The sequence below is a fragment of the Opisthorchis viverrini genome (genome assembly GCF_000715545.1).
Source record: "Opisthorchis viverrini unplaced genomic scaffold opera_v5_8, whole genome shotgun sequence".
NCBI lineage: Eukaryota > Metazoa > Platyhelminthes > Trematoda > Opisthorchiida > Opisthorchiidae > Opisthorchis > Opisthorchis viverrini.
In genome coordinates, this window is record NW_008751664.1 from 1,890,435 (window position 1) to 1,912,440 (window position 22,006).

General features: G+C 42.8%; 1 protein-coding gene across 1 annotated transcript in view; it reads right to left on the reverse strand.

Annotated features, from left to right (window-relative positions):
- Window positions 1–1,815: 1,815 nt before the first annotated feature.
- T265_00798 (hypothetical protein) overlaps window positions 1,816–22,006 on the reverse strand; it is a gene marked incomplete at both ends in the record, with an annotated part of 36,498 nt that continues 16,307 nt past the window's right edge. The window contains 2 exons of the mRNA XM_009164670.1: window positions 1,816–2,020; window positions 19,126–19,221. Coding sequence (XP_009162934.1) covers window positions 1,816–2,020; window positions 19,126–19,221 — 301 coding nt within the window. The remainder of the gene's footprint in view (window positions 2,021–19,125; window positions 19,222–22,006) is intronic.

The following is a 22,006-nucleotide window of genomic DNA, read 5'->3' on the forward strand; positions in this document are numbered from 1 at the left end:
GACAATCGTCTTATCCTTCCCCAACCATGTATATCTTTATCGTGGGGAATCGTGACATTGGGCTATCATCCGGTGTACATACATCCAGTTTTTTACCTTTCAACCTGTCTTTTCCGCTTTCTACATAAAAAAACGGTAACTGGCGGTTTCGAGATAATAGGTATTTCTCACTCTCTTTTTTCTAAATCCTATCAGATCGTTCAAAAACTTGGCTGGCGCTCGATCGAGGACGTAAAATTCGTGCACGGGTTTTTGCACTGTTTATTTACAGACTGCTCCAGCGTTGTGACAGATAGAGTCGATCATAGATTTACGGTCGTGAATTTTGTCCGATGAGGACGCTGTGGTCTTCTTACTCTTGGTTGCACTATCATGCTCTTCATGGCTCTCCAATTGGCAGCATATCGAATTATTGGTGGCTTGGCTTCGTTAATTGGTTCTAGGTCATGTAGCTGCTGATGTGTTCGCCGAGCTTGTCCTTTTGCTCGCAGTTACCAATTATGGGGACATCAATTTACGGTTGTCTCCACGATTGGTGACGAAATGTCTGCAAGCCAATTGTTCAGCTCGGTTGGTTCCATTATTTAATCGAAAAGGACTGGGGATGATCATATCTTTACCCTACGTAGAATGGGATCACTGGATTCCTCACCATACACCTGTAACTGGGATTTGGTGGCAGAGTAGTGCGACCACGTCTGTTGTGTCATTCAGCTGTAGCACCCTTTCGGTGCCTAACCGCCATGCCACCTGAAGGAAGCACGAGGGCTGGGATACTGTCAGGTTACCCAAGCTAAGACAGGGGAAGTCGAGAGGTCTTCTGTCTTTCGTCATTATGTTCCACATTGAATCGTGGTCTGTTGATTCCTAAGCTGTGCGAAACTAGACGAAACACGCTGGCTATATGTTCGAACTGAAGGCGGTGTTCCGATATTCGCCGCAGGGAAAATATCCTATCAACGTATCCTCTGTCGGGATGGAATCATCTTCAATTAGATGAAGCGCCATAAACCAGCTTGACAGGAATAATGTGAGGTTCTACAGTGGTATCTACTAAGCTGCTGCCTCGATAGCTCTCGCAGATTATCCTAACACCCTAGTGAATAGCAGTAGGATCGAAGTATTCCAATCAGCTGGAAATACTACAGATGGACAGGCTGGGTGCCTGAGTGGTTGGTCGGTTGACTGAAATGCCACATACGTCTATAGCATCTTCACCCAGTCGCGGTTGCCTAGACCGATTGCTTCTTAATTTGGAGGGCTGTACCCTGACAAGCGCATTTAGGTTCTTCATGCCTTTTGATACTCGATCTTTGGTGAAATTTTGACTTGTGTCGAGTTGGGCCAGGGCAGCCCAGTGTATCTTGAGCCGCTAGACCGAGCTAGTCACTAGTTTGGTGCTTTGCACATCGCTTAGCGATCGATAACAACCGTTTTTGAGCAAATTAACAATAAGATAGTTCCGGTAGTATTGCTTGGCCTATGGCGGTTAGATACTTGCAAGGACAAACAAATTATGTGACCCGTTTTGTTACCAGCGTTTGCCCCTCTATATGGTCTACAGCCTTCATTGAAGAAGGCAGCAGGAGTTAACCAAGGCTTTCCTGGTCAGTTGGGCGCCATGCCAGGAGGTGTTAAATGCGTGTATCGGAGACACAACAGTACCCACCAGATGTTCGCTGTTTTCAATCAGTTGATCCGTGCGAAATTGTCCTTGACTATGGCGTGTAATGCCGCGGGCTGAATCAGTCCGAGCGTCCCCATCGCCCTGGATGTCCCGTCCGGATATCGGATTTACGAGTCTAATTGGTCAAATTATTCATCCTTTATTAGCATTTCCTCGGGGATTTGAGGAAGACATTCGTGTTTTGAGGCACAATGATTTCCCTTAGAAAGTTGTCCGTCGTTCCCAATTTTTATCACCGGGTCCCCAGCACGAGGGAACGCCTGGCCAAAACTTAACACATGTAGAATGTGCCTACTTTGATTTGTGTTGTCACCCACATTGGCAAAATATCTCCTGAATAAACCATAACAACATATCGTTTACCCGATCAGAATGCTCCAGAGCCTGCAGTTGGTTTCACCCAGCTGCAAACAAATCACTGGGTCGTTCTCACACAGTCCTGAATTTTATTTTAAACCGAGCTACGCTGTTGGTGGCATGTCTGCTTTCAAAGAATCCCAGTAGAGTTAGAAACTGATTTCATGTAATTTGGACTCCCTGCCGTGTGTACTGGTGCCGCTTCGGACCTCTTCCGAGTTGGTGAGCTCTGTTCACTCCCACAAGTTGCTTTGAGTAACCGAAATTGAGCAATAGCCAGCGGACGTAAAGTGGAATGTTAACGATACCCTTTTGGTGCTATGTGCGCAATTTGAAGACAGAGGTATCAAGAAAATCTCAACAATACAGTACGTTGTGCGTTTGTGAATATCCGCTAATTTAGCTTGCGGATGAAGAAAACAAAGTAATTTGACTCTACTGTAACTTCACGATTGCAGAAGAAGTCAATTCATGAGACCATGGGAACTGTACGCGGCAACACTTACTCGATCCTCTAATCGCTAATCACGTTTACATGGAACAATTATAGCGAGGTCGATTAGGTCCGGAAACGAATGAACAATAAGGCTAACGACAATAGTGAGCCTCTTAGACGTGTCCATCATAATTTTGTTGGAGGTCTGTCGAGATTTTCTGGAATTTCGGGTAACATCCTTTCAGGGGAAGATTAAGTTCCCTTTACAGAAATCATTTACACAAGCAGACGATTTCGATCGATCTTGTTTTCCCTCTAGAGAAGCACTTGATATAAGTGCAAGTTATGTTTCATTTGTCATACATTTCTGTAATCCCAACTTTGGTTCTCTGAAGCCTTTGTGTATTTAACATGGGATGTTCGCTGATTCTTAGTGTTGCGGCGATTATTGTCCGCGCATTTCGGTAGTCAATTTTTTGACTGTCCCTGATGCCTTTATATACCTCATTCATTCTTTTCGTCAAGTAGGTATTTTGTCCGTTCTTCAACTGGGGAGAATCCATGCATGGTGACTTGTAAACTGTTGGTGACTAAAACAGGATTGCTCCACTAGGCAAGTGTCTCTGCGGCCACGAGCGAGAGATGTGATAAGCACTTGTGTGATCTAAAGAGTAAGATTTTGTTGAGTATACCTCATGTTGATTTGGAACAATATCAGGTATCCCGAAGTTCTGGCTGGCATGATGTACAAGCAATGTCGGTGAATTTAAAATGATGACATTATTCAATGTCGTTTTCGAAAACAACATATGTGCTATGTGGAACGAGGTCCGATGTTAGTTCTGTGTACGCAGGTTTGTTCTTATAGTATTACAAGTTTAAAAAATTCCAAAAAAACAGTCCGGAAACAACAGTTATGTTGAATAAGGTCAATAATGGAGCCGAATTTATACTGGTTGCCCACCCCGATCGAGAAAAAAACCAAAATCGTTCATCTGTAACACCATTTTGGCGCCCAACTGCCATGCCACCATAGGGAAACACGAGGACTGGGGTACTCCTAGGTTGCCCAAGCTTAGACAGGAGAAGTCTAGAAGCAGAGCTCGGGTTTGAATCACGGTCAGTAAGTTCGCGTTTTAACCACTGAGCCATTTCGCCCCCTGAGCCCGGTTTGAAACCATTTCTATCTTTACTTGACAGAAAATTAATTTTATCTGCCTGTTACTGGCTCAGTCTATCAGTGTGAGAAGAGTGCCGCGGCCGTGTCAACTCGATGATAACTTCCAAGAGAAGTAAAAACGGTCTGTATTTCGCTGAGGATATCCGTGAAACTTTACATGCTTAAGACACCTTCAGGCTTTGATGACTTTCATTCGTGCGCACCGCATGGACTGCTGAGTACAGCAGTTGCACTCATGGAAAGTCATAATTCGAAATTGTATTGCCTTTTACTGACGGTATCATTCAGCTATAACATCCTTCCGGTGCCTACTGCCAAGCCACTCGAAGGTAGCACGAGGGTTGAGATACATCCAGGTTTCCGAATCCTAGACAGGACCAATCGAGACGCAAAGGCTGAGTTTGAACCACGTGCCTTCTGGTCAACAAGTTCGCACTTCAACCAGTGAACCACATCAAACTTTTTGAAGGACACGATGAGAGTATAGTTAGGCGAAAAAAAGCATGTGAACGATTAGTTAGAATGAAAAAGGTGGTAAACCCTACACTATTATGCCCTACTCTTGTCCTACGTATATCAGAGCTTCCCGAGCACATTTTGAGCCTTAAATTGTATGCCGAACCTGTGGTTTCCTCTGACGGCATACTTCGTGTCCCCAACAGAGCAATTACTCCCACTTCAGATGGAACAATTTACTCTGTTTTTTTATTGTGACAACAAAAAATATGTGAATTGTGGACAGAAACTGGCATGGATTTATAGTGGTCCCCTCGAGTGGTTCCAAGCACCGATTCTCGATATTTAAAATACCTTGAACCCTTCACATTGAACGATCACTTCTGGTCAGTCCCTTGAAGAATACTTCCCTCTCAGAAGACATCACCTTTGTCGATGTTCTCAGGTGGTCTCTGAAGAGAAGGAGAACCGGCACTAGTAATTTATTCCATTCGTTTCCGTGGTGGTCTGCTACTAGTTAAAAAACAGTCGGATAGATCGTCGTGAAAAATCTGTCAGATAATACAGTGCTCGATTGCGCAGCTTTTAATGAGGATGATAAAACTGGATTCCACGTACACGCCTTGTCAGCTGGCGCCCAGTTTATGGAATCGATTTCGTTCGCAAAGAAAGTTGAGTTTAGCAAAGGTCTAATCAGCTGAAAGTGATGCTTCAACATACGAAGTTGTAGTGGAGTCAGAACAGTATTCAAGGAGCTGTAGAAACAAAGGTCGATTTATAGGCTGTGGTCCCGAACTGTTAATCACGAAGGCACCGTTAACGAACTGACGGGCAGTTGCAGTGCGAGCAAAGATGAGTTTGGCTCAGGAGTTGAAACAATACTAGGTAACAATAAGTAAGGGTGAGATACAGCAAGCGTCACTGGGCTTTCTGATCACAAACACCGTCCATTGAGGCACTTGTACTTCTCAAATCGTTCGAAAATTATATCGGAATGGTTACTTCAGTGTTGGAGGACACATGTAGTGATAAACCTCAAGTTAAGCTTATGGTTTACCAACAATATTCTGAATTTGAGTATAAACGACAAGTCGCTTGACTGTGATAAAAGTGGGTATAACGTGAGTGGCAGGTCGATTAGTCCTGAATAACTTACCCCTGGAGGATTCTGTATAACAAACCTTATAATCTCTGTGAATATCGAGATCGTTAAACACATCTCTGCATAGCACCCTCCCCTTTATTATCGCGACTTAAAGTTGTTGAATGACAGCGAACGCTCCTGTGGTCAAACTGGACGTACACTCTATCTGGTCCGCACGTAGGCTTCGTGGTGTCTTATGTACAAATAAACATAAGATCGTCAGAAAAATGACAGATGAAGCAGTCTTCACGTTGCACGTAGAGAAAAAAGACAGAAAATAGCTCTTTGAGGGACAAATGTACATATCTGAGTGTAATCTTGGAAGAGCCATTATAACACGGTTGAGTGGAGAAGCAATCAAGTGGCAAACCCTATGTGTGTAAGCTGATAAGAGCCTCTGTTCTTCACTGTTTAAAAACAAATATTACTTAGATATGGATGTGGTGGCCACTGAACCGACGGTCAGCAGTTTGATCAGCAGCCATGCACCGGTTGATCACACCGCTCCTGAATTTAGTGAGAATATCTTGGCATGGAACGGGCGGCGGTAGATCAGAGTCACGTGCCTCTGTAGCCTCTGAATGAATAGATTTCGTGCACACAAAACGCATAATCTAACGTAACTGCCAGTAATTTAGGTTGTCCACTTGATTGACTTTTGGCATCTAAATACCGCATAGGTAAGTTAGAAATTACTCACGATATTATTCACAATATTTAGGCAGCTAAACGAATGGGTCAAACTGACTTAGCATTCAATGCATAACGATTTGAGCAAGGGTTTGTTGTGAACATCAAAACTTTTCCGCGTTAAAAAAGAACTTTCTGACTTCACTGCCAGGTTTTCGCATGCCAAACTGCGTTCACCATAGATTTCCTAGTTCGGAGTATTTGGTGACCTTAAAAATTTGGGCGCTTGAACAGGAAACCACTGGAATACTCAATTAGGTTAAACTTATCAATATCGGAGGCAAAAGACGCTCATTTTCAAAGTAAGTTGGTGTTAACGAGTGACCCTCCTTTATGCTATTCAATTGAATGTGCAGGAAAAGAGTCTGATGCATAGGAGATATCGCGATTTATCCTGTCATAGCGTGCGTATCCGGCTGATAAGCAGCAGGATCCTAGTGTTTGAAGCGCGGGTGGACACAGGGCTCCAGCGACAAACTCAATAGAGGAGTGAATTAACCCAAGCAGTGAATGAAGCTGAAACAAACAGTTTGGAAATTTGCCCTTTTTAGACGGGTTGAGTAGAGCAATATTCGGACTCTGTGTCCCGAATGAAACCCAATCCTCGAAACGCCAATTCTCGTCCACATGAAGTGCATTTTTTCCTGTTCCGATAAACCAAATAAACAGCTTTAGTCGGTGATTCTGTTCTACAATTGTCTTCTCACACAGAGCCATCCTGGTAGGTAATTACCCCCATAAGGCCTGTCTACCTCTTCGTCTATTATCATCTGGACTGCATTTGACGAGAGGAACCTGAGCTGCTGATCTTTTGTCTCCTCATCTGGGATCGGTAGACAAGCGTTCAAGAAAGCACTTTCATAAAAGAGCTGTTAATTCCAACCTAGTTAAAAGGACATGTTGATTTCAGCGCCACTGAACTACTTCGTCTCAGTGTGTGGCTCAGTTTTTTTTCTAAAACTGTCCAAAATTCGGGAATTTATACCATATGTTCTTAGTTCCGCAACGACCAGCTTTGCTCACATGGAAGATTGTGAGGGACCATTATCCTGTGGCGAATTATGCGGACTGACTATCTGTTAAAGAAGAACCATTTTTATAAAGAGTAATGACTGTCCGTCTGTCTCCAAATCCACAGACACAGCTCGCTTGTCTCTTTTGAGCTTGGCAGTAGATCGCTTATCGTGGAGGAACCCTATATGTACTGTCCGATTTACAGTGTCGTCTGATAGAAAACTGCCTCCTTATTCAGTTTGCCGTTTACGGTGCATTCTTCAAACAAACTCAATCGGTCGCTGGTGATACTTTTCAGGATCTTTTTGATCCTGACTAAAACAGTAGCCATTGCAATTCCACGAAGTATCGAGTGAGAAGCAAGGCAGTCTGACCAGAGGGGAATGCTAATTTTCTCACTGAGTAGCTCTTTGTTTCCTCACGGAGTTAAAATTGATGTTTGGGTGGTAATCTAGCACGATCTTACCACAGCGTTGAAAGTCTTACGAAAACGACGTTTATCGCGAAAATGGGACTCACTTGCTCCGTACAATTTTCTACTTGGATTCCACCCAGTCAAACTACTACTTTGACTGGATTTTGCAGCATTTTTGCTCTAGATCAGTGTAAGTAGTCTTTGGGTTCAAGTGGAACATAAGGTTGACGGAAACTCGGGGAACGTGCCCACCTGATGAGCCCCAAGTGGGGGGAAACCGGTCGTGGGCTGTCGAAGAGTCTTCAGCAACCTAATGAGTAGTGTATTACGTCTAAGTAGTCCTTGATTTAGGAAGCCACATAGTTTGTATAAGTGTACTCTTTAAATAGTTCCCATACCTGCGGATATGTGGTGTTTAGTGTGAGAACTTTCTTCCGTTTTAGTGACGTATTGCTTCTACACCCGATTCTATGCAAGCGAATTCATCCATTTTCCTTAATAAATTCTTTAGTAACCTGTTCCCTTATTCTCTTCTAACTAGCCTTCTTAATTCTTGATGTTTCAGCTGTCTCCACGTTATGTTAGCGTCATGTTAGCGTTATGTGTGAGCGTCAACAGTATAGTTCGAGTGCATTCCAACTAGGACAAAACTTCTCTTGAATTGAACCAGTTTGTCGTGTCGGCTCACTACCGTATGAGCCAGTTCATTGATTATGTAAACCTTCGGCCCAAGTTAATCCCTTATAAGACCGCGAAACAAATGTGGTCCTATGCAACCGCTGGCAATCTGATTTTCGTGAGCCGAGTGCTCATTGTACTGGAAACTGTCCCTACTAGTTGTATCTTCCAAGAAAAGAAACTCCTATCGAGAGTACATTTTAGTATCCTCTGGAGCTATCTTCTCTCATTCGAAGTGTGTGTGAATGTAAGGATACCTAACTACTTAGTAGGCCTTAAAAAGCTCTTCAGAACTATCCTTCCAAACGGGGCGACCTCAGCATTTATGCATATCTTTTAGTTTCAGTTGTTTACTTCCGACCTCCACTGTGCTTATTACATTCACTGTTTCCTCAGTACCTACAGATATTTGATTCTCCTGTAGGTCAAACTTAACCTGGTCATTAGCATGTCAAATAAGCCAATTTAGTACGATACGCACAAGGTTTGGCTTACGCAACACTTCTCCTAGATGTTATAAAGTCGTATGAGCTAAGAATCATCCAGTACATAAGTATACTATACACACAAACCTATTACTGGGTTTACTCCTAAACGTAGAAAAGAGGCACCACGAACTTGATGAGAGATTTACTGATTCAGTTCGCGTTGGTGTCGCTAATCGCTGGTATTGTCGCTTCTGACTGTCGCCACATCGACAGGGATTACGTAGGCGCTTGTTAATAACTTTCGCCGCTCTCCACAAGTTCCTTCTTGCTAACGTCGACAGATTAGTTGTCACAACATTTGCATATTTTATTGAAACTGGCTATTTTCTGGTCTACTGACAAACAGTGAGACTGATATCCACTGCTCTCCTTATGAACACATTAGGGTGCATCAAATAAATAGGCAATGACAACGGAGTCTACGTGAATGCTCAAGAAACTGGTGGCAAAACACAGCTTCATTGACCTCCCGTGAAGTAGTCACATGAGAGGAACTACAAAACCTATCATTCCTGAGGGAGCCAACAGATTCAAACGGGTAACAGACTGAATAACATATTCACCTTCTTAAGTTTATCCCTGTCCACAGAAGTGGTACCATGGTACCAATGAGAGAAAGAAGGCCTTCGGTGCGGAGCTGTTTATTATAAAATGCCAACTGAACAGTTTCAGACTATTGGACGGGCGAGCAAAACTCTTATGTGCATCTTGTTTACAAAAATTGCACGTTCATCTTCTCCTTAAACGCGTCTTCCTGAACTTTCATGGATATTCATTGACTGCTGCTCAAATCCAAGCAAATGGGACTCCACAAGTTGCGTAATAGATCTCACTTTTTAAGAGACGCAAAGCGGATTTACGAGAAAACATACTACTCGCACCAGTAGTATCGCTATTGCACCAGTCCCGGAAACGATTTTTGTATCACCGAATTCTTCCATATCAAATCCATTCAAAACCCCTCGTGACGCATTTTGACGTCCCTGAACATTCTGATCAAATTATGGGATGGAAACCTGGCAGGTTCAACAATGGTTGTTATTAGTTTAGATTTTCAAATCGGTTATCACTTAGATGTTGCCGATAACACTCCAGCTTTTTCACCATTCCAGCACATCAGATGTCTTTCGTATTCTATCTTCTACCACCCTTCTTCTTCAAATTTATCAACCTTAAAACCCCTCAAATTATACTCTTCTGAAAATAGTATCTGCAAAAACGTCACGATAGCATCTCACTCCTCACAACCAGAAGGCCTCCCTCTAATTTTCTAGCATGAAATATTCAAAATTGACCTGTTTAAGAGGCGAGTTACAATAAAATGTTAAAATTTCTCTCCTTGGAATGCGATTATTTATAGGAGAATTAATTCTGGTGTCCGGCTACAGTTCGCCTGGTATTGTGTTCCAAATTAACTGGTCCTAAACACGCATCCCAGTTAGCTAAGTCTTAGCGTTCATGTTTTTTAGTAGATTTGTCACTATGGTGAAATCATCCTCAACGGAATTCGGCGATGAAAATGTCAACAATATCGGCGGAATTCCTATTCATGATACTACTCATGCACTCTGCGTTTGTTTGACCCAGCTAAGAATAACTTTTCTAATTGAAATGCACTAGAAAAATCTCGTCACCAGTAAGCTCATAGAGTTCTTTCTAATTGTAGACGTTTACACCAGCAACACTACAGAGAACTGAGTCACTTGTCTTGCAACTGTAGAGTTCTTTGATCCTGTTGATCCTCAGCACTCCGCGATCTGCGCAAACGTTACCCATATCCGGATATTTCTTGCACTGACTTGTACCACAGTTTATCAGGAAGACATTTTCACCTCAGCTTCATTATTAGCACAGCCGGAAGCAGTGCGAAACACTACACTACTTATTGCGCTGTCAGTGATTGTGATCGTTTTTCCTTAGTAACTTAACTTACAGTTTAGACTCTCATTCCAGGCTATCCCAGTAGCGTGAGAATTACCCGTTGAAACAGATGTCATTCCTCGACCACCATTATCCACTCTCAGCTTATTGGTAAATAGCTCGACGTGAATTACATACACGCATCGCATGCACATTGGTCATTAGGACCGAGTTTAGCGAAACCAGTCATTTTATGCTGATATCACTTAGTGAAAACTCACTTTTTTAAGCAAGTGCCGTTGTAACTAAATTTTTGATATTGCAAAACTTGCAAATACCTGGGATCACTGATGTTAGGTAGGGGCAACCAGCTGACGTCACCGGTTTTGATACCAACATGTTAGTAAACCTTTCCCAACTAGCCACACGAACCAGTCCTGATGTCAGAATTTAATCACACTGTGTCAGCCCTCCGAGCGCCATTGCTCTATTTGTCCGATGTTTTATCTTAGTGCTTGTGTTTACGCCATTCTCGTTTGAACAGTCCTTCTTCCGTCCCATCCGAATCCTTCTGGCTCGTCTACATAGAAAATGTGTCATAGTTGACCCAGTGTTTAAGAGTCGTTTTCAGTTGAATGCAGCTACTTGACAGTGCCTGGTGGTTGCGTCAAGTCTGTTTAGGACACGATTTTAACTGGTTTGACGTAGAGAGAAACAGATCATTAATCCAGATCGTCATCTACTGTTTTCGACAATTGCTTTGACCAAACTTATTAGAAAAGATTATGGATTTCATCCCACAAACGTTCCACAGTTGAACTTTTCATCGGTAATCGTAGAGAACTCCGTCTCACATCACTCGACCTTCGGAATTTCGATAGGCAGTAAAAGGTAACACCATGCTTGCATGCAACAAAACTGAAGCAGATCGATCGGAAATGAAATTTCGGCTGGCAAGAAAAATAGACAGACACTGTGCAGCCATTTCATCCTCCCTGTTAGTCATCAGCAGTGCACTTCTACGGATCGCTAGGGAAGTTCTTACTAAAAGTGGTCTGTTCAGAAAGTGAAATAACCCGGCAAGTAGGACTGACCATCCTTCCGTGAAGTCGTTACTTCGGATCATATGACCCTAAAGGTGTGTACTTGAAAAATTGCAGAGTTAAATCCTGTTTAATTGCACTTAGCTCCATTACTAATCAACCACTCCTGGCCGAATGATATAGTGACCGGCTACTGATTGGAGGGCCACAGGTTCAAATTTAGTTTTTCGTGGGATGCACGTTGCTGATGATTTCTGACAAGGATGAAATTGCCTCTCGGTTTTTCAGCTTGGGCTGACTTGGCCTGCAGGATCAAACCTCAGATGAGAATTTCACTCCAGCCCACCTTCTTCGAAGACGTGTCGATTGTTGGTTGACTGTTTAGATAAGGAGCACTACATATCAACTGTTTTATCGACCTTGTGTTACTTACATAGTACTGAAACGAAGAAAGTACAAGGTCATAGATGATTGCTCCTGTCACGTTCGTCTGCTGATTGGAGTGGCTATGAAGGTATTCAACATGCTGAAGTAAAACGTTCCAAACACTCTCCGAATAATACTTTCTTCCTTGATGCACTTATCAAACAGATTGGCAATTGTAAACTATCAGCATCCGGTAGCTACCTTTTCAGCCTCCCTTCTGTTGACAGCATCAAAGGAGTCCAGAAAAGTATGTCGTAAGAGTAAAGACGACCACATGCCGCGTCATAAGAGTAAGGACTATCACATTCCGAAAAGATTATTGACTCGACCACATTGTAGCTTGAGTGATACATAATTCTGTAGTCTACGTTTTAAGAGGATTGCACATCTCTCCGCTGAAAAGGTTTCATGTTTTAAGAATTTGCAAAGAACTCTGATCCCTCTGCGAAATGATATATTACATATGATGGAACTGCTCTTCTTTGCGCAGTTCAGGAAATGATTAAGGTCTTTGGGTATTCAAGTGCTAAATTGATAATAGCCACCCTGAGTGTTGCTCATTTTGTGAGCAAAGATTGGTGCACAAAAAATAGTAACACTGCGTGACACCCAATTTGGTGCCCAATACAATGACGTCGAGCCGTTTAGCTATTGGACGTTTAGCTATTCATCTGTTTAGCTATCCATATTGACGGACCTCCAGTGGGGTTCGGATTTTTGTCACTTAAACTCAAAGAAAATGGCGATTCCACGGCATTCATTCGCATCTTTGGAATCATAACCACGTGTCGCTTGATGGGTCTGACAACAAGGAGCATTTCGAGAAGACGATAAGAAGAATGTTTAAGCAGTGATGGACACATGAGCATAGACGCCAAAAATGACAAAACTTCGTACAAGTGTGTACAGTGTACCCAAAGCAAAACGTGAGTATTAGACTGATACGGGATTTTTCGCAACTATACAAGCCCGAATGCCAGTGGATGGGTGGTACACCCTTCTCTCAAATTTCCGCCTATTAATTCCATTCTTTTTGACGTCAGTGAAAGAAAAGTGATAATTATCCAAGATTGCAACGTTGTCTGGTTGTTAACTGGGTCAGAATCTGTCCGACGATCGAAAGCTGGCCCACCATCCACCCTTTCTATTTGCGTGACCACAGATGCCTGTGTACCATTGGCTTTCCATCTTAAAAGCATGGCTTATCTTTCCAGTCGAGCGATGCATTTGCACCCACATGCTCTTGAAGATAAGTCACACTGTCCACCCAAAGACCATTTATCTTGTCAACAGAATCCAAGTGGCTAACCAAATACAAAGTCTACACAAGTCTCTGTTTGCCAAACAAAGTAGTAAACGGCAAAAGCGTAGCGCAATAGTTGTCTAACATGTAAAGTACGCGAAAGTAGTGAGGGCTACAACATTTCGGCCACGAATAGTCCCCTCATTGCTACTGATCACATATAATGATACTGGAGTTGTACTAATGTCACCTCGAAGTTATTTTTTTCGAATTAGACGGCTATAGGTTACCGGATTCAGATAAACCTTGTTAGATAAAAAGTGTGCAGAAAATAAGCTTCGTTCTATCCAAACACGAATGTAGTCAAGGATAACGTGTGAGCCATATCGATCTACAACGCCTCAAATATTCAACGACTATCGCAGTGTTATTCTTGGACACACTGCTGGAAATTGTGATCACTTAGGTAAAAATCGTTCACCGCTACACAGGTACGCTCTATCCACATGAGGGTCGTGGGGGAGACTGATTTGGAAGTTGTTTTGCGCAACTCACGAATGCTCTAGAAATCCGTGAACTATGAAACGTTCATGGTTATGGATCCGGTACTGATTCGTCAGGAAAACTTCTAGCTGCTGCGAATTGCAACGAAAAGATCTTAAGCGCGATCTTTTCCATGATGTCAACATCAAGGAGCTGGAACAAACAGCAAAGTCTTGAAATGAGGTTCTGAAAGCCAGTAGTTTACGCCGTCTCAACAGAAATTTCAGCTTGTGATTTTCAAAAGGAAAGCTACCGTCTCCATTGATCGATTAATTTCATTTCCATTAATCCTGCTGATTAATCTTTCCGTTTCATACATTGTAGGCTTATTCAGCTGAGCAAAGCTTTATTGGCTCTTATGGAAGTTTGTCGTCTGTATGTCCACTTAAGCCTTTCATTTCGGTGCGATTTCTCCAGTGGCTTGGCAACTGCACTTTCTTCAACTTTTGGCTTCTGAGCTCACTGAAACCATTGACATAAATGGCAGTAAGTTTAGTGTCTTAACCGAGCACGGAAACAACTAGTGACACGTGGCACAGTAATTAGTGGTCTTGTCAGAGTACGCATCACTTTCACCGCCCTCTCTAGGACGCGTGACACAATTCCACATAGTCTAGCAATATTCCATGTGGATTGCCAGCTTCTTCTAACGGCGATGTACGTGTTATTTCCTGTTAATTAAAACTGCAACACACGTACTCTTCTCAGCTGCTGTCACAAACATGGCTAACACTCATTTGTGGCATTACCGGCAAGTTCAACATGATCTCTTCTGTCCAGTGTTCGGCGTTCGTCTTTCTCAGCTAAACATACCTGTCGAAATTCTCTGCAACGGGAGAAAAGCCAATGCTGATATATAGCCACTGATGTGAAAACAGTCCATATCAAACCTTTCTAAATGTGTTTCTGAAGAGTCCTATACAGGAAAACGGTAACTTTGTAGAGATTGAAATACTCCAGAAAACAGGCACGACGGAAATTTTGGCTGCTCTTGAGGGCAGACTTTATTCATAGATGAAGCTTTTGCTCCAATAGCAGTGGATCAGGTTGTTAAAAGTCGAGGAAAACTGACGACATCCTAAACAAAATTGTTACGATAAACAGTCCTGCATTTTTGGTTGAGTCAGTGACCAGAAGTTGGGGTTGTTTTCCGAATGGGAACTCCTTGCTTACTCTAAGAACTAGGTCATTTGTGTCCGAGTAAATGCGAGCTTGTATGCGAGCACTACGTTTCAAAAAGCATACAAATCAAACTCCCCTAAGAATTCCAAATTCTTCACATCAAGACTGAGCTTGCAACCTGCACTCAAAAATCTTGCACTACCATATTCCAAGCCACTTCCAAATCGTTATCTGCATCCGCTGCATGTTTGGTCTGTCCAAAAGCTCCCCTTTCCACCGCCTATATTTGAAAAAGAAGCTCTTCTTACCTCCTTGGGAAACTCCTTGCTAACTTTCCAAAATTCACGTGGACATGAAAGGTAGCTTACGGCCTCATGGACTCTCGGCCCATCCTTCATTAAAACTAGTGCATGTAACACAAACTTATTAGCACAAGCTATTCCTACATAATACGTAATACATACGAGGAAATGAAAAGTCTCGGTTGATAAAGGGTAAGGCTTATCGTTGAAGCGTGAGCTAGAGTAACCTGTCAGGCGCAACCTGCCCTGCTTATTAGCACAAGCTATTCCTACATAATACGTAATACATACGAGGAAATGAAAAGTCTCGGTTGATAAAGGGTAAGGCTTATCGTTGAAGGGTGAGCTAGAGTAACCTGTCAGGCGCATAGAACCTGCCCTGCTAGTTTCGAATGTGAGACCACTGTTCAGCCTCGCTATAGGGGGTTAAAACTTTTTCGAGGTTTCGAGGCCACATGTACACTTGTGCTTCATGTTCACGATTGTCGACCAGTTCACTTTATCTAAGCCGATCGGATCCATAGTCTTTACCGGGAGTCAGATTATCCCTCGGGGGATAAAACAGTGGACTAGCTGCAGGGATGAAACCGACCTCTTCAGAGGCAGGATGCCCCTTAAAGATTTGGCGGAGATTGCTTGTATTGGAATCTCCCGATGAGTAACCTCACTCGAAGGTTTTTCTCTGGAGTGATGTACTGACAAATGAAATTAGAAAGAACAACAATAAAATCAAATATCTGTTACAAACGCATCTTAAAATCTCGAGCTTCTGCATGGAGACTTCTATGAAATAAACCGCATCAAAAAGTATGTTTTTGCTTTCCTCTTTGCTTCCTCTTTGCCCTAGTAGAAAACATTCTTCAGGTAGAACCAAAATTCAGTTTTGCTGAGGTATCAGAGTTCAAGGGTAAGTGGATAGCGGACAAATCATTTTTGAACTATCCGTCATCTGGTGTGAAAATCAACATAAAATTGATGAAATTCGGCCATGAATCCTAGAATGGATAATGCTTTGCAGCAGATGGAAGACGTCAGAACCTTTTTTGCCGATGTGACAATCACCACACTGCAACCATGCACGCTGCAGGTCAGCTTTTCGTACTTAATTGCTATCAAGTAATTTACAACCTGCCGCATTAAAAGAGGCGTCCCCAAGACGCAACCTCTTTTCTTCCCCTAAAAGGGGGTTCTATGTGAACACAAAGGTTTTCATCCTAATTGTGTTGGAAAAAATTTAGAATACAATTTTTATGTAAAGATGCTGTTTTACGGATAAAACAAATGAGCCATCCGTGTGTAACGGAAGTGAGTCTTCCAAAGTCCACATTCTGGACAAAGGAATTTTCGCTTTTGCAAATGTGAATAAAAGATATTTTCAGCCACCAATAATTTAAGAAATAACTTACGCTGGTTAGCCAACCAGAACGTGAACAAAACGCAGTAGAAAACCCAACGAAAGCTACTTTGAATTCGTGGAAATGCTGACCAAAAACCCCCATTGGAATCTGGGTTGAATTCACGATTATTCGTCCCACTAAGTGGACACCGCACTAACACGCACACCATGCCAAAGATTGGCCGATAAACAGGTTATATCATACTGAGATCATATATGTCGAGACTGCGCCACCTGCTTGTCATGGTTGTGTAAACTGATACGTGACCGTTTTTGTAGCATGTGTGCGTTTGTTTTTCGTGCGTGCTTACTTGTCCTGACTAGACTGTTCGAACTGAGGCAGGTGTAGCTGCGTCGATCGAACGTGAGTAGGGAATCGTGGGCGTTTATGGAAAAATATTTCTATCCACAGGCCAATTTACCAAAATAAGATAATATCCAGAAAACTTTCCACAACATCCGCCATCTTTATAACCTCCTACGTAAATTCTTCGCTTAAAAATGTGTTGCTTCTTATTGTTTTTGAGCGTCGTTTGGTTTTGGTCATTCCCAAGGCCCGTGATCACGACTGTCATAGATTCGGCACCCGTTTTTTGCAAGCGATCCGTCAAATCCATCTGCCGGCTATAAAACACTTCGTATTTTGAAATGCGAAAGTTTCCCGTTACTGAGCGACCAGCTCGACTTACACTGACTTAAATACATTGCTAGTAGCCCAACTTACTTAATCATCAATTCACAGGACTGAAGTGGATTGATGCAGATCACTGAGGTCGCGAGAATCTGTAACAAACCGACTCAAGTTACATAAAGGGACAAAAGGTCATAAAAATTGATGTATTGAGGAAGAAAAATTAGGCACCGACAACCTTTGTTTTGGTGACGAAAGGGTGTCCATTTAGCTCTTTGAATCTGGTTGAGTGAGGACAACTTACGAGCCCCAATGACACGTCGCAAGTACTTCGATGCTGTCTGTTGCACAAGTAGCTAAGTAGTCAGTTATCCTGCGCAATGTTTACTCATGTCAACATTTTCTCAAAACAGAGCAAGTCTATTTCTAGCTTTAAAAAACAAGTGTGGAAAAAAGTGAATAATCGGCGTCTCTTGAAGCCGACCGTTGTGCGTCAGCTCTTCGTCCGATTTCACCATAGAAGGGACCATGTGTTCTTCCACGTTTGGAAAACTGTTTGTTACTTGCCCTTAGATTCCACTAACGCAAAGCCCATCATTAATCCACTGAATGATATTTTCATACTTCGACTATCACATGCATAAACAGTCCATTAGATAAGAAATCCCTACACGAAATGTGTACTTAACTTTCTTTGATTCAGGCAAAAGGCTTGACTCTCATGCCGTCAGTCAAACGGCTTAAAGAGTCACGCTCAGCATGAGATAGTTGAACCACACTGATGCATGTGCTAGCTAACTAAAACGCAAAGTAATACTCAGGATTTCTGTTGAATGGTGATTTCATCCAAGTACCGATACATCCATGCGACGATAACGTTGAGGCCCTTCATTTTCGAGGGGTGCAAATGCATAAGAACTGTGTACAATACACCGCCCTCTGTGTATCAATGAATCTGGGCGAAAATGTGTGCCAAAGAAGGATCCGCACAGAATCACAAAACGGTCTTTTTCTGACAGACAGAGGGTGGGACACTGGTGCCGACAACTTTGAAAATTAATTTCACAATACTTGAGAACATAACAAAGCGCTTTTGCAGAGAAATGCTATCTTCCTGTAATAGAGAAATGGTTCCTAGTTTATTCGCCCACACCAACACATTCTGCAGGATTTCGAGAAGTGACAGATTTATTCTCATTATGGAACACATTATGGAACATGCAGCAATGACAACGCCTTTTCTACAACTGTGGTGTGGCAGTGACGTAGCCCGTGCTGCTTCGTCATGTCAGAGTTGATTAAAGTTCTCTGATAACGAAACCTCCTACTATGATGTGTAGATGAGGGCACTATGGAGTTCTGTTCAGGGTTTTACTAACTGGCGGTGTTACTATGCGCATTTCTACTGCTAATCATGCACTGTTCACTCTGGGGCGCTCGGTTCAGGCAGAACCTAGATATTTAGGCATGAGACATTACTCATCAGGGTACTGAAAATTATTCGACAGCCTACGACAGGTTTCGCCTTTCTTGGGGCTCATCAGGTAGGCGCAGTCCCCGAGAATCCGTCGACCTTATGTTGTACTTGAAACCAAATTGCACGAAATTAGCGAAACGCACTCATTTGCAAGCAAATTTGGTTTTCTGGAAGACCCACCTGAAATCCAGCTGAATGTCTTGGCGCTTTATTCGACTCACACCGCTTTCATATATATTTGGTGATTCAGCTTCATAAAGTTACTAGTGAAGTATGTAACACTCGTCCCCAGGTCACGCAGAGTTCATCATCAGGTAAACTGTTGACTAAATGCTACTGCATTCGTTAGGTCTATGACTAAACTACTGGAAGATACTATACTGAGGACACGGGGACCGTACCTACCAGAAGAGCCCTAAGAAGGGCAAAATCGGTTATGAGCTATCGGAGATTATTCAGCAACCTTATGAGTAGTTTCTTTTATGAAAAATTACTGTTCATTGTTTAAAAACTTTTGACCTGCAGTAATCTACTTACTTGATGGAACTTATCAACTGTCCTCTTGTTGAGGGTCTTCGTTGGTGGAAACGCACACTGCTCAGTCCAAATTTTAGAGTAGCTTTTGTCTGTATGCTAGTGCAGAAGAAGAGTGAAAAAGAAAAAACAAGTGTTTTAGAGAATCTGCTAATTTGAACCACGCTAGATGTCTCCAGGCAAACTTTCCTCCCCCCTCCGCCAATGTACCAGGTGCGTATCATCTGAGAAGTATATCATCAAGGAAGGAAACTAACCGACAAATGGTTTTGGACTTTTTTGGTAATAAACCTTTGCGCAAAACAGGTGGAGTCTAAAATAACAGTAATCTTATGTAAATTAATGTGCCAGACTCCAATACATCATGATGTTTTCGTAGAAAGGTAGAAATTCCCTTGGACCGGTTGGCCTTTTTTTCAACGCGCACGATAAATCAACAAGGAAATCGTGGGAATTCGCATGATCTTGATGAATCATTCGGACGAATCCTCACAATGTTGGAACGGTATAGAGGTAATTTTGCTGCCTGCAGCTAGAAAATACTTCTTGCGTATGTTGGGAATTGCCACACAGTTTTTCAACCCTCATTAGTGATCAGTCTTGTCATGTGGTGAGTAGGCTTAATGTGATCTGAGATACGGTCTTGATATGTGAGACAAATTGGGCTTACGAGGAAGAAAGATCATTAATAAGCACGCCGGATGGTAAACAGAGTATGGGAACCTAAACCACATATTGAAACACCACAGGATGTGCCAGTCTTCGATAAACTGGGTGAGGTCGGTGGACTTAAGTATTTCTGCAAGTCAAGCCCCTCCCCTCAAAAAAATCTGTCAACGTTGGTCATCGTATTAGATTTTGTTTTTGAGGGTTATTGCTGCTCTGTTGCTCAGCCATTCGGTAAATGTTACACGGGATTCGATGGCTGACCTCATATGACAAAATAAGCCCATCCTCTTGAAGCAACACTTCCCGTTCAAAACGGAATAGGTGGGGGAGCCAGGTGCACTGAATTAAGTGTACATTGACAGATGTGAACCAACTGTGAGAATACAGTATGACAGAAGGGTTAGTAAATGATGGTTGAGTAAGTTTGCTACGTATGAATAAACTCATATGTCGTTGGCTTGTTCGCTGAGCTGGGCAATTTGGTTGCAAACGTTTCATCACCAATCGAGGTGACATCATCAGTGCGTAGTTGTGCATAGCGGTGGGTTAGTGGTTGTGCGTTCAGTAGTGTTACGTGTATGTTGATATATGTGCTGGTAGACTGGATGACCTTCGACCGCGATTAGTTACTCGGTCGGGCGATTCCATTGGTTGTCCTTTTATCCCGTGTCCCCATTCGCCGATGCCCACGTGAACTTTGAACTTGGCATTCCTCGCCGTCGTAGTCTGGTTGATGTTAGGGTGACCTTTGTCCTTCCGAGTTCCTGCCTGTGACCTTTATTGGTTTGCCTCCGAGGAGTTCCTTGTTTCTTCATTTGTGAATCCACTATTCAGTCCTCCTTGAGTGTTCCGGTTGCGATGTTGGTCTTTTTGCACGTAGAGGTGCGTAAATTGGATCCAGTTCGATGCACCGGTTAATTGAACCTACCGTAGAGTACCATGTTTGCAGAAATTCTCTTCCGTATCGCACGTCTCCGTGTGCCAAAATTTTCGCGTTTTCCAGATTGAATTTGTGGCCTTCTTGGTCCTCCTTCCACGCAAACATCTAGCGTGGAAACCTCTACAAGCAGTTGTCATAAGACCTGACTAACATTGTCACAGCCGACCAGTTTTGGGCCTTTGGGTAGCTGCGGTCAGTAACAAACACTCCAAGTACCAAAACGCTACCTTAATTCACATAGTCAAATGAAGTTCTCCGCCGTCAAACGTGCTTACAGGCTAAGTTAAAACAACTGGTAAACTGAACAATGTCCCGCCCTCCACTTAGTTTATGCTCTCCAGGACAATGTTGCGAATTATGTGGGTGACCAGTAAGCTTGAAGACACTATGGTAAATTTCCGGATACAAACGAATGGTGGCCTTTGACCGTCTTGCCAAAGAAAATGTCCATATGCGTATTTTCTGCACAGAGGGCGCAGTAAAATTCCAGATGACGTCAGCCATTCTGTGGTGCATCTTCCCATCGTGGTTTTGTGGCAGCACTCGTTATCAGGTTCTCTTATTGCTTAAAAATGCAGTGATTTTTAGGCGAATGGAAGAGTGGTCGCTATTGATAACGTGCTGGGAACGAGGCCACTGTGATATATGCCCAAATAGCAACAGCGCACTTGCTCTTATTAGCAGTCGGTGTACCCAAAGTGATCGCAAACGTGAATGAGCAGTTAGCGTAATCTAGTCCCAAAGGAGAATGAGTTGCGCTTCGTAATCAAAAAAGGATAGACATTTTATCCTGCTGTGTTTTCCGTGGATGCAATCCGTTATGAGAATGGCATGGAAAATGGTTAAAGTCGTTGAAAGCTCAGCAGCAGGTTGTCAGATACATGTGACTACGGTTATCAGGATTCGTATGGGCGGGACAAAGGGATGGAAAGTGAATTAGAAGCTTTGAAAGATACCCGGTGTACAACATACCAAAGAGTTCATCTTTAATAAACAAGAGCTGTTTTGGGGTAGATTGTTTTGTTGGCTACTATATACCGCTTTATGAGGATGTTTGGCATCACAGAAACTTATACTGAGAACTGATCTGAGAAGAAGAATTAACCAGAATTTTCACCATTACTTGACATAATTCGCGCGTGTTTCGAAGTGTCTGGGAACAGAATTCACTTTCTGCTAAACAGTGTACGCTAACACACGAGAATCGAACGCCTCAGAGTCACAACTCGACAACATTCTGAGAACGAACTGGCCTGGTAGTACGTTAGTTTCGAA